We start from the raw sequence: 14,330 nt of genomic DNA, 5'->3' as shown, positions 1-14,330 counted from the left end.
CATAATGTGACCCGGACACTTTGTGCGTTTAGATTGCTTTTTAAAAATGATGGGAGCGATTGACTTTACAGTAACACACCGCCGGGTACCTGGTTCTAGTGCTTGAACTGGGAGTGTTACACATCGAATGATTTATTTAGTGTGTGTGGGGGTGAAACACTGTGGTTTTAGTTATGAAGTGCTGCACGAAGGGCACAGCCCTTTGTACTTTACCTGTCTTTATTTTAATTCCTTTACAGGTTCCTCTCAGAGAGCAAGGTGCTTACCACATTTACACTGAGCAGTGTCTCAGTAGGGTGACTTGTCATTTACTCCTGGATCTTAAAGAGGTAGGGTCAGTAGCAAAGGGGTCATATTGGTGAGAGTCCTGATGAAAGCTGGGCTAATACATTTTGCTGGCTGAAACTTGTTGACGGTTTGCAGAGCGGAGGGGTCGGTGTCTCATTATAAGCTCCCCAACCCAGCATCCACTAGTCAATTCTTAATCTGGACAGGGTATCCAGTATTAAATTTGTAATAGGGACTCCCTGTTATCAGTTTTAAAACACTATATCTGCACATTTTTTCACATGTGATCCCAGTTATCTGAATTTATGTTGAATAGGCTTCCCGCTCCCTATTGCTCCACCTCCAGCGCTGATCTGCGCGGAGGTGTGTTAGCAGCCCTATGATGAAGCATGACACAGCTTGCTGTGTGTGAGGGCAGTTTTAATCACCTTTGTGTATTTCCCCCACACAATCTTTCTATTATCTAGCTTGCTTGTCCCTCTTCCAGTTTGTGAGATATATATATATATATATATATATATATATATATATATATATATATATATATATATATATATATATATATATATATATATATATATATATATATATATATATATATATATATATATATATATATATATATGTTTGGGCTTGCCCCAGGAAGCACACAGAAGTAAAAAAGAAAATGGGTCAAGTAAAATTCACAGGATGAAAATCATACAAAACCCCATTCAGTCAAAACAAACTAAAGTGCAACCATAACCAACTCAGACCTGCTGTATTGCGCATAAGCTTTCTCACATGGAAAAACGTGCAACACAGACACTCTTTTCAGTGGAAAGTCCACAATTTCTGCTAAGTTAAAATAATACTCAAGAAAAACAACATGTGGGCAGACCCGAAGCCCTTCTCAGCAGAACTTCTAAAAGGTTTTTGTAACTGCTCACATAAGGATGGAGACAGCTGCGCCGTGAAGCGACATCGAACAATGGCTCGAAATAGCTATTGTTTTTAGTAGACTGTGTAAGGAATACCTAAAAGTATTTATAGCAAAAACAACAAAAGACACTTCCCACAATGCAGGATGTGTGCTTGGAAAAGTTTGGTAAAGACTGACTCGCATGCAATTCAGTTGTTGATACGCATATTATTCAGGATGCACACAAAACACTGATTTTCAGAAATGTTGGCAACCATAGATTCTTTGTGAGGTATGGGTCATGGACTAGAAGAAACAAACACTTTCAAACTGTCGGAGTAACTGGTTCAAAAGGGGCTGTGTAAAAGGAAAGTTAAGTGTTTAAAATAAAGATCTACGTGGTTCTGTTTTCTGAGCTGCTGACAATACTTGTAATTCTCTTCCCTGTGCACTAAGGATCCCTGCTGAGGAGGCTCTCTTTAGCAGATCAGTATAAACATAACTCTAGTTCTCGTCTTTGGATTTTAATTACTGTAATATCTGCAAATTTAAGCTGATGGTCGTTTTCTTGCTACCAAGTAAAGTACAGTATTTAGCTTGTTATCCAATAGGACATTTTGGCACTTTTGCTTGCCAGGATGCACTCTCAATTTGGTTTGTGGTAAATAAGAATGCAAATAAATAGAAGTCAAAATTTATTTTTGAAGAATGCCCTCCTTTATTGAATGTGTATCCTTAACGAGAGTAATATAGTTGAGGACATTGGGGGCTGGGATCAAATCATACTTCATCATAAAAAGGTGAACCCCAAGACCATCAATCTAATAATATTCTGCTTGAAAAAAAATAATAACTTGTTTTCCAAACGTCAATGACAAACCAAAATACAATAAGTCACATAGATCATTAAACTTGCATTGGAATTGATCATAAAATATAATCCGACAGAATTAAGTGTTTAGTGTCCAACACTGTCATATTACTGGGGCAGGTCTCAATTTTCACCCTCTTATTTGCACTCTGAACTGGCATTGCTTGGCTCCATTTTGAAAGGGGGTCAGAGCTTATTATGCACATGCAATCATGAATTCCATCATTGATAGCACCCATATATGCATAAATTCATACATCAAATGACAGCTCTTGGCCACGCTCTTAAATATGCCTTACGTCGACGCGTTTCGATCTTCACGGTGGGCCAGTGGTGTGTTTAAAAGAAGATTTTCCTCAGGGCTGTGAACTTTGTGGACATGTGAAACTGCTAAATTCAGTTACTTTTCCAGAGTATCTGAGAACTTCCTTTGTTAATGGGTCATTCAGTGTTTAGTTTCAGTGTTTGGCCCTTAACCCAAGGTGGTTTGTACAGGTCTTTGTTTCAAATCAGTGTGGTCATAAGGGTAACCCCTTTTTGAGGGTGTGTAAAACAGTACATGTACAATGTTGTCTTGTTTATCACAAAAAATGAATGCAATATGAAACATAACACATTGCATATGCTCACTTATTTATTTATTGTAAGATCAATGTTATGAATAATTCTATTGGCGCAATCAAGTTTTTGTGTACACCATTGAAGAAATGTTTTAAATAGAAGAAGTGAAGTCATTGACGTCTGGAGAAACAAGTTATTGGTTTTTTCAAGCAAAATTTCATTTATTGAATAGCATCGTATTATATATTGTTTACTGATTAAATATTTTGGGAGTAAGTGGAAGCTAAGTGCGGCAGAAATCAAAATGTACTGCAATGATAAGAAACATTAACCTACCTGTCTGCCATCTGAGGTATAATAAAATGCTGTCCATTTCCATGATCTGAAAAAGAAGTTAGGCTGCAAATTACATATTAATGTATGTGCATCAAACCACAAACAACCAGTTGTGTATCAAAAATCACTTGTCTGTACCAATGACGGCAAGGGGCTGTAAATAATAATTCTTCTCCAGTTATTATTTTAGTTTGACTGCAAAGGAGTTTTGTTTATAACAGTCAAGTCAATAAGGATATTAAAATTCATAATCAGAAAGTATGCAACATACTTACTCTATACATTTTGAATCTACAATTCTTCAGTCTCCTGAACGTTTCCTGATCATTGTTAATAGAATCACTCATTTTTTATTATTTTAAGTTTAAGTCAGGAAAAAAACAGTGGCTAAAGAGTTGGGAGGATTTAGAGGAGTGGGTGCAGAACCAATGAAGTTAATAGGGAAGAATCAGGATGACCATATGAGGAATTTAAACTGTGGTCGAGGTATGCACTGTATCCGGACTGGGGGTTTAGGTTTCTGCATTGTAGGCGGTGCAAATTTCACATCCACTGGCTATCTCAAATAGGATTTAGGAGGGAATCAACTCACTTAGTAAGTCGCTCTTAAGACTGGTCAGGTGGCTGGGCAGGATTTGTATTATGTTGGGTCAGGAGGAAGAGGAGCTATCAGACACAGAATCCATACGCCTGGAAAATAGAGGATTTCATGTTGGGGTTACAGAGTGCCAATGGAGGCCCCGGACCTGCTCCTTGTAAAAGGGCAGTTGCTTCAACACTAGCCTACCGCCCCAGAGTGATCTTCCAGGTTATGTTTTTGGGAGGTACCATCCTTTTCCATTTCATCTTTATTGTCGATGTTGCTAGTGCAAGGATTAAATCAGAGAAACTGGCAGCTGTCTTTGTATTTTTTTGCATTGATGATAAATTGTTAAGGCGCCATCCTCCCATGTACCCAATTGAGATCCACCTGTGGTCGCGAAAAACATTATGGTAACCTCTGTCCAGTAGGGGCGATGCTGGGGGTAGTCCCACAACATATGCCGGAGATGTATTGCGAGAGACTTGCACTGGGTGCAGAAGTCAGGGGCATTAGGAAAAGATGTGGAGGATGCACTAGGGTGAGAGTTAAGCTATGAGTAATCCATAGAACTTTGCTAGATGTAGGTACGCTTTGTGGAAGACTTCATTCTAGCCTATTCCCTCTTGTCTAGGACCCGGCCTAACTGACTCCCACGTCTCTCAGAGATGAATCTGCGTATGAGTGACCATCGCCTATATGATCCTCAATACAAGTCACCTCAAGATCCCACTGTGTGTAGGGAATCAATAAGGGTGTTCTTGGCTAGTTCTGTGTCTATGTGCCAGCGGTCACGAAGGAACTGGTGCAGGAGGCTGTACATCAGGAATTGACTCGGTGGAGGCCAAATTATCGAACAATTCTTCAAAGGTCAGTAGCTGCACATTGTGCTAAAGGTGATCTAAGATAGAGAGACCTCCTTGATCCCAGGGTGCTGATCTTTTACTGAGGCAGCCCTGGCCCCTAGGAATGCCCAAGTGGGGGATGAAAGGAGCATAAGCCAAGAAATCTTTAGTGAGCCAGCATCTCTAGCTAGGCATTGCAGGGCCACCCACAACAGGTGAGGAGCCCCTCTAGCTGATCAGGTCCCCAGCAACAACAAAGCCAGTACAGGCATTCAGGTAAGGGGAGGTGGGGGTCTAGTACCACAGTATCCTATAGCCAGTGCTGATGCGAGCCAGTGGACAAGTCATTGCAACTGGGCTGCCAGACGGTATAATTCAAACAGTGAGGCTCCCAGGGCCCCCGATGTCAGAGGAAGCTACAGTTTCAACAGGGCGACACGTCGGCCGCAGTTATGCCAAATGAGGTTCCCAGTAATGTATCCAGTTCTCTGTAGGCTTGCCGACAAGGTATTATGGGAGGGTAGTAAAATGATATAGGAGCCTAGGAGGCATCACCGTCTTCGTGAGGGCTATGTGACTCTTTACTGATAGTGGTAGGGATTTCCAAAAAGTAACCTGGACACGGAGGGAAGATACTGCAGCAGTGGTGTTCCCATCTAATATATCTGGCTCAGAATATAGAATTCTGATGCCCAGATACCATAAATAGAATAACTTAGTTTAACAATAGTTTCACACTTATGCAAAATCACTTACAAAATTGTTTGTTTCTATGTGCTGATAACAGGAACAGTCACTGTTCAGCTCAGCATAATACATGTGACTAGCCTAGAATAGGTGGGAGGCTGAGGGGTGTTGCCTGAATTTACACTTACAGCTTTCATGTTTCAAAACGCTTTCTACAGTCGACTCATTAAAATACAGAGCTGCTTTACAAACATGTACTGAGGTTCAAACCTGATATGGATCTTGCATCCAAAATAAATGCTCCAGAGACTATCTACACTACTGCCAGATGTTGCGTGTTGCTAGTTCCTACGCTTTTTCCTGTAATTCACCAATTCAGTCAATGCTGCCGAAGGAGTCAAACACATCAAATACAATTGGTTGAGGCATTGAAAATGCAGTGCTTTACAGATATAAGCCTGCACTACGGAAATAGACTTTAGCAGCTCTGTGAATGAAGAAGAGCATTTATTCTGACAATGAGACACTGCTGGAGGGGGCGGAACTTGGCTGCAGGGCTTGGGCATGGCCCAGATGGCTGAGGCCTGCTGGGCGAGACCAGCAGGGAATTCGAGTGGTGAGGCATGGCTCTGAAATGACTGCCTCCACATGTGGAAGGTTCCAAAAGCGGCAAATAACTACTGCCCCCCATTCATCTTGGTTAGTGGCTGGACATGGCAGCAGTAGCATGACCAGGGAAGCGGCCTAGAGGGTTTGACGACTAAGGGAATTACAGTGCGATTTCTAGGGAGCAACTGGAGCCCGAGTTAGGGCCCACATACACAAAACCAATAGTGTGGGAAGTAATGTGAACAACACCTCCCTCCAACAATTGATTACATCACCGCTGGGTGAGTTTTGAGTCCAGACTTGCAGCACTGACAGCCTCCTGTTCATTCTGAGATTCTAGCTCACGCCGACAGCAATTATGGGTAAAACTAAAGCTATCTTATAATCAAATGAGGGAGAGAGATGCTGAGATTCATTCATCTTACATCCAATAAACAAGTAATCATTGGAGATTGAATCACTTGTCCTGTTTATAGCCAGGGTCTTGGGTTCTAACCGTCTTCAAAAACCATCATTTACGTGAAAGCCTTAAGTGCGGTATATCTTGGTTTTCCTCAAGGATTGTTACGTGAAAAGAAACATCATCGGGTCTTTGTTATGCTTTCCTCCACCTGGAGGGCGACCAACTGGTATTCACAGGAGTGATCAAAGATAGTGAGGGTGAGGTTTCCCGTTGCACAGCAGATGGAGCTAGCACAAGTCACTTTGAAGACTTCTCAGAGAAAGAGTCTTTTTCCGCCCATCCCCTGACGGAGCTGATTTGCCACACAAATGATTTACAGGTACAACTCACCTATAACCAGCCACTTTGCTATTAAGTGCACTTAAGAAGAAGGGTAAGTGCATTACTTAGCTACGCATGTTACAAAACAGTAAACATGCAACCACTCGGTCCTAAAGAAAGCCCAACGACCGACGGGCCACCCAAGGGCTGAAACATGTCGACCTCTCACGTTTTTTAGCAGATGCTATAGAACAGGGAGTCTTCTATTCACACACCATCTCCCTTTTTAGCTTTACCCCATCCTCACCACAATAAAAACAAGCTTTGATAAATGGAGGTAATTGTAAAGGCACTTCACTCTCACTATCTCCGATCACTACTGTGGATACCAGTTGGTCACCGTTCAGGTGGAGGAAAGCATAACAAATAACAATGATGATACTTTTCACGTAACAATTCTTGCGGAAAACCAAGATACCACACTTTCACGTGAATGAGGGGTTTTAAAGACGCTTAAAATTAAATCTAGACAGAAGGCCCTGCAGCTGGGGACTCCTTGCTCACACCATCGGGGTCAAATGAAGATGGTGCTGTAGATGACACCTGGATCCACTCTCATCTAGACGGAGTCCTTCCCGCGATCATAGACACTAAGGGCATACTCCAACAAGCCTTTGGCGCAGTTTCAGTAGGGCTCGGACTACTACAAGCTCAACAGCATAAATTTGTGCATTGTCTCAAGTCTGTGTGCCAAACCTCTTCCCAAGTCTAAGGAAAGAACAGGGGAACCCTACTCACAACGGAACCAGGGTACTAGTTATATATAGGAAAACAATGGTTCCTGTGGGAAAATAGAACTGATATTGGAAATAAATGTGCGCAATCGCAATAGAAAAGGACCTTGTAAGGTCAGAGGGCAAGAAAAAACAGCTATGCAGTTTGCTCAGTATATTATTTTTTATGAAAAACATTTAATCATATGTACACTTCTTTCAGTCAAAAGCGCAAATATTTGTGCAGTGTGTTCCCAAGTGAAAAATGGAACCAATAAGTGAATATACAAGGTGAATAATTATGTACACGGTTTCCATAAGTTGTAAAAAACGACCATTCATATACAGTATTTCAACAGCATCAGTACCAGTACACAATGATACAGGCTGGGTAATGGTCTGTTCTTTTGTGCTTGTCAATGGTGTTTCGACTCTTCTATTAATGGGGGGGGTCTCCTCAGGACTAATGATGTAGGGACATCTAAAACAAATTAAAGAAAGCATAAGGCCCAGGTACCGGCAAAAATGCGAGAAACTATGGAGAAGGACTGTGGAATGACGGAGTTACCTGGCAGGTGATGGCGCAGCCTTAGTGAAAGTGATGTGCCAGAGTGAGAGGTGAAGGTAAAAACTCACGGGAGGACCCAGCCGGATCTTCAGTGAAGGGACATGTCATATATGTTATGCTGGTTATGGGGACACAAAGTTATGTTTTAGTATGTTTTCTATTTCTGTCATGTAGCGTCACACCGCGTCACCATGGAATGTTCGCATGTATATAGGTGACGTCACCGTTAGCTGGGCGACAGATGACAGCTGACTTCCTTTGTACTGGTTGCTTATCCCGCTTCTGCGGGCCCTTGTTATCTTAATAAATTATTAATGAACAACACTTACTTTTCTGTCGTGTTGTACGTTACAATTGGCGACGAGGGTTTGCAACAACAAGGGCCGGCGGAAATAATTTGAGGATCGGCAGATGATTTGAAGATCGCGATCTTGTCCATGAAGTGTAATTGCGGGAAGAAATTTGTGAAAAACATGTACGGAGTGAGTACACTGCGGTTTAAAGCGGGCGCTGACTGAAAGAAGTGTCTTGAAGGAAAATATTCTTAACGCATGAGGGATCGGCAGCGCGTAAATTGAACAAGTGAGAGACTTTAATGTACTTGAGGACGTGCGCTTGAGGAATGTGCAGCATATAATTGAAGCAAATAAGTTACAGGCAATCCTGTCAAGCCGCGACGCTGTTGAAAACTGCCTTATCTTAATCTGTTGCGCGCTTCGTTGACAGCTCTCAGCTGAGGCGTCAGTCAGTTACCTCAGCTGAGTCGCGTGAAGCATGCCGGTAGTGTAATCGGATTGGACAAAGGCAGCGCGCGTCATCAACGTGAACAGCGTGCGGCCATCTTGGATGTTATCTCTGTAAACGATCGAATGAATGCGAAGCAAATAGCGCTCACAACGAAGAAATCGCGCATAAGAGAAAAATAAAACACGAGAGGAAGTGTTGAGGAACAAGTACAAGTAAGCCAAAAAATTTAAATCGGAGGAAAAGTAAAGTAATTTACAACCAGTACTACAGAGAAAATATTCGGCTGTGAGGGAATTTAATTGAGTTTAGCATGGCAGAATGTAATAACATATGTGCTCCTCCTAGTTTCCTGGATGAGCCCGGGAAGCCCACTATGAAATGGAAGAAGTGGGTAAGGGCTTTTGAAAATTACATCGTATCTATAGATGGAAAGGCTTTTGATGCAGAAAGGAAATGTTCTTTGTTGTTTGGGCTGTTAGGAAAAGCGGGACAGGACATTTTCGACAGTCTGCCCGAATATGAGAGTGCCCCAGGAACATTTGTACCTATGAATGAGTATCAGGAAGCATTGAAAAGATTGGAGAGGCAGTTTGATGAGGAGAACAATATTATGGTTGCCAGGCACAAATTTGCTCAAAGGAAACAGCAAGAAGGGGAGTCTGTTGAAGACTATGTTGCATGTCTAAGGGTTTTAGCTGTAGAATGCGAATATGAGGAGATGACAGATGTATACATAAGAGACCAGATCGTATTTTACTGCTATACAAAGAAGGTGCAGGAAAGACTGTTAGCATGCAAAAGACCAACTTTGCAGGAAGTTATAGATATTGCTAGAGGTATCGAAAGATCTTTAATTTCCACCAAAGAACTGTCTTCAACAGGAAATAACACTAATGTATTTTATTTACAGGATAAGAAGAAGGATGATGGTAAGACATATGAAAAAAATATGAATGAAAGAAAGGTGGGAGGTAAGCAGTTATGCTGTTTCAGATGTGGTTCAAATGAACACTTAGCTGATTTCAAAAACTGCCCTGCAGTAGGTAAAAAGTGTATTAAATGCAAGAGATATGGTCATTATTCCACCTTGTGTAAGACTAAAAGAATAAGTAATAGCATGAGTATAAACACAGTAGGAACTTTTGATGAAGAAATGTGTGCGAATATAGTATTATACATAGAAATGGAGGACGGAAAGATAAAGGGTCCTAATTAGTGACGTAAAAATTGGTGAGGTTGAACTAAAATTTACTGCAGATTCAGGTGCCCCCATAACAACTATATCTGATACCCTTTTTGAAGAAAAATGGAAAAATGTGCAGTTAACAGAATCTGATGTGAACCCGAAAGCTTTTGGAGAGAAGGATATAAATATGCTGGGATATTTCATTGACACTGTGACTTTTAAGGGGAGAGTAATTGAGACAAAGGTTTATGTAGCAGAGAAGGGTAGAATACTAGTAGGATGGAGAGATTTGGCCCAACTGGGGGTGGTATTAGTACCGGGGGCAAAGGACCCAGTGATATTAAGAGAAGAATGGATGAACAATATTTGTATAGAGAAAGAAGAAGGTGATTTGAGTACTGTTTTTGAAAAACAAAGATGTGTTTAAAAATGTAATTGGTTGTGTAAAGGGGTTCAGCCATGACATCAAACTAAAGGAGGGCGCAATTCCATGTAAGCACAAAGTAAGATCAATACCTTTGTCTATAAAAAATGAGTTGAGAGAAGTGCTTGAGAAATTAAAGGAGGATGGTGTGATTGAAGAAGCAGAAGAATCTGAATGGGTTTCTGCTATTGTAGTGTCAAAGAACAAAAAGACAGGGGACATTAGGTTGTGTGTAGACCTGAGGTCGCTTAATAATAATATTATTGTAAACTGTCATCCCCTGCCAAAAATTCAAGACATTCTTCAGTCAACGTCCGGATCAAAATATTTTTCACTTATTGACTTAAGAGCCGCCTATCATCAGGTGTGTCTGTCAGAAAAGTCTAAACAACTAACAACCTTCATCACGCCATTTGGAGCGTTCAGATATGTGAGACTTCCCTTTGGCCTAGCGTCATCTTCAGGGGTTTTCCAGAAACTCATGGATGTTTTATTTGGGAAAAGGAAAGGGGTGGAAGCCTTTCAAGACGACATCCTCTTGCACTCAAAAACTGAACATGAGCACAAAAAATTGATTGGAGCGGTTCTGGATGTGTTGGAAAGAAAAGGCATGACAGTCTCAAAGGACAAATGCAAATTCATGACAAAAGAGATTGAGTACTTAGGGCATGTTTTAACTGCTGAAGGTATCTTGCCAAAAGATGATTTAGTTCGTGCAATAAGGGAGGCCCCCGAACCTAGGAACAAGGAAACCCTCAAATCGTTCCTTGGCCTCAGTGAATATTATGCAAAGTTTATACAGAAATATGCAGATAAGGTGGAACCACTCAGGAGACTGCTAAAGAAAAATGTAGCATATGAGTGGAAGGATGAACAAGTTAAGGCATTCAAGTCAGTCAAGGAGGAAATAGCCAGAGCACCGGCACTGAAACCCTACGACCCACAACTAAACAACGTAGTGACTGTAGATGCAAGCAATGAGGGAATAGGAGCTGTGTTCTGTCAAAGGAAAGGAAGCGAAGAGAACACAATTGCATTTATTTCCAGGAAGCTAAATGACACAGAGGTCCATTACAGCACAATAGAACGAGAGACTCTAGCTTGTGTATGGGCGGTGCACAAACTTAAGGACTATCTGTGGGGCAAGAGTTTCACATTTGTGACCGACCACAAACCGCTAGTATATATGATGGACGGCAAGGGTCGAGGCAACGCAAGCTCAAGGCTGATTAGACTAATGTCAAAACTTCAGGAATTTAATTTCAAGATTGAGCACATAAAAGGAGGAAAGAACAGTAGGGCGGATTGCTTATCAAGATTGCCGGTAAAGGAGAAAATTGATGAGGAACAAGACGACACCGAGTGCGTGGTTGCGCACATTGATGCCACAGTTATGTGCGAAGGATCAATAACAGACAAGGAATGGGAGGGGAGTATGGAGAAAGATACTGTCCTGACCAAGGTGAAGGAGTATGTACAAACCAAATGGCCACATGTAAGGAATCTACCAAAAGAATTAAAGAATTATCAACAAGTGAGCAATGAACTAACTCTAGAGAATGGCTTCTTAAAGAGGGGTGAGGTCTTTTTGCCGCCATTTGAGCTTAGGCAGAAGATTATTAAGATGGCTCACAGAGGGCATCCTGGCACCACGGCCACAAGGAACGTTCTAAGAATGCGCTATTGGTGGCCAGGAGTGGACAGCGAAGTTAGGAATCTTGTAGACTAATGCGAGCAATGCTTAAGGTCAGACAAACATTGGAGAATTGGAAAAAATGAGCTGCAGATGGTGGAAATCCCTGATGGCCCCTGGGCCAAAGTAGCAATAGATTTTGCAGGACCCTTCAACATCTTGCCAGATGGGTGCAAGTATTTAATAGTGTTGACAGACTACTACACTAAATGGGTGAGTTACAAGTTTGTGAATGTGGTTACAACGGAAGTGGTCATAAAATTTCTCGAAAAAAACCTTTGAAAGAGAAGGACAGCCTAAAGTTATGGTGTCGGATAATGGATCACAACTGGTACCACGAGTGATGGTGGAGTACTTGGAAAAACAAGGAATAAAGCAGGAGAAAACACCTCTGTACAGTCCTAAGAGCAATGGTCAAGTAGAGAGAATAAACAGATTCTTCAAAGAAGGAATCCAAATGGCAATTGCAAACGATATGGATGTAAAAGAATTTATTAAGGTGAAAATCAATGCGTATAACAATACGCCAAAGGAAGCCACCGGGTATACACCATTTTTCCTGATGAGGGGAAGAGCATGCAACAATGTCATAACACCGAAAATAGGTGGGTGGAAAGAAGCAGCTGTTGAAACAAGGCAAGTGTGCGAAAAAGAACTCAAAGTGAGGGAGAACATACTGTGCAAACAAATGAAAAATAAATCATATTCTGATAAGGTAAACAGAGCTAAAGACAGTCATTGCACCTGGAGATTGGGTGTTAATAAAAAAGCCTGGTTTGGTGAGCAAGGGGGAATCTAAGCTCAGCAAACCTATGAAAGTTAGCAGAGCATCAGGTGGAGCTGTATTCGTTGAAGGAGAAGGGTGGCGCAATAAAGACGATGTAGTAAAACTCAAATATGGTCAAGAACAAATAATAATGAGGAGTGTGGAAGAAGGAGAAGTAAGTCTGAATGATAGTGTCCTAGAATGGGATGACGTGTCTAGTAGCCCAGAACTGTTGCATTCCAGTGTCAGTCAAGGATTATCTTTGGCTTTGGGAGACGATTCTACTGGTTACTCTGCTGGCTGCAAGAACACTGTTTTGGCTCAGGAAGATTCTATGATAGAAAACGATGTAGAGGGAAATGAATCTACTGTAACAGGCATGAGTGATGTTGAAGTCAATCTAACTGGGGGGCAGTCTTCAAGAACGGGCAGAGTTATCAACTTGCCTGCCAGGTTTAAAGACTATGTTATGGAATGAAACTCAGGTTGTGTTCTCATGGAGGAAGGGAGATGTCATATATGTTATGCTGTCTATGGGGACACAAAGTTATGTTTTAGTATGTTTTCTATTTCTGTCATGTAGCGTCACACCGCGTCACCATGGAATGTTCGCATGTATATAGGTGACGTCACCGTTAGCTGGGCGACAGATGACAGCTGACTTCCTTTGTACTGGTTGCTTATCCAGCTTCTGCGGGCCCTTGTTATCTTAATAAATTATTAATGAACAACACTTACTTTTCTGTCGTGTTGTACGTTACAGGACAAGAAAAGTATAACAGTCACTGCATTATAGTATTGTAAAGAAATTCAACAGTGTGTGCTGAGGTACTGGCAGAGTACAGCTTGTCAAGGTTGTATAGTTACCTCAAAGTGAGGTAAGGCCGGCTCTTCAGGGTGTCGGATGGCCGGTAGACTCTTCTTTAAGTTCGCTACTGCCGTAGCTATGTGGTTATTATCCCTATGATCAGTAGCGTGTTGCTGAATACAGTGGCAATCCACTGTTGGATACTGTGGAGTGAAGGGATGTAAGGAGTTAATGCCTGGAGGTTCCAGAAAGGTGATGGGGGGGAATAGTGTAGCGGGGAACTGGGAGTGCTTGGCTCGAGATTTACTTGGTGATGATTACGAACAGATCTCCTAGTTTCTGTTGCAGCCGCGTGAGTCCGCTGCAGTTTGGCCTGCCAAGTCGGCCCTGGGTACAGTGACAGCGAGCGTTGGCAGTGCGCTCTATTTTATCCTTGTTTCCCGCCTTAGTGATCTGGCAAACGGCAGGCTTTCCAGTGGAAAACCGTCTTGCCGTTCCATCCGGCGCTCGGTGCCCGGTAGGAATGGAAACTGAAGAGAGGACTTCAAGGATGGGGGTCTAACCAGTGCGGTTTGAGAATGTTAATGCAGAGAGATAATTGTGCTTGAGGAATCCGACCCTGTGAACCGGGTCAGGAAATAACCGATATGCAAGAGTGTGTCTTAGATTATAAATCTGCATATGCAGCTTACATCTAACACTATAATCTAACACTCTTGCAACAAACACACACTCTTGCAGTTGCATACCGGTTATTTCCTGACCCGGTTCACAGGGTCGGATTCCTCACCGGGGAGGGGCGGTTTTGCTGGAGAGGTTTGTGGCGTTTCTGGCGCCATTGCCATTGCAAACTCTTGATCCAGTATTGCGGGAGGAATGGGGGGGCGTGACGATATAGGAAATTCGACTGACCATAATAGAGATGGCTGCCGGGAAGACCCCTAGCCCGGACAGATTACAAGC

General features: G+C 42.1%; 1 protein-coding gene across 4 annotated transcripts in view; it reads right to left on the bottom strand.

The window, feature by feature from the left end:
• Positions 1-14,330, bottom strand: part of GIT2 (GIT ArfGAP 2) — a 692,535-nt gene that overhangs the window by 558,410 nt on the left and 119,795 nt on the right. For all 4 annotated transcript variants that reach the window (XM_078667341.1, XM_078667342.1, XM_078667343.1 and 1 more), the window contains exon 8: positions 2,958-3,003. In XM_078667341.1, the coding sequence (XP_078523467.1) occupies positions 2,958-3,003 (46 nt within the window). The remainder of the gene's footprint in view (positions 1-2,957; positions 3,004-14,330) is intronic.

Source organism: Lissotriton helveticus, chromosome 11, assembly GCF_964261635.1.
Source record: "Lissotriton helveticus chromosome 11, aLisHel1.1, whole genome shotgun sequence".
Classification (NCBI taxonomy): domain Eukaryota; kingdom Metazoa; phylum Chordata; class Amphibia; order Caudata; family Salamandridae; genus Lissotriton; species Lissotriton helveticus.
Note: the sequence above shows the minus strand (reverse complement) of the source record. Positions and strands in the feature narration are given on the sequence as shown.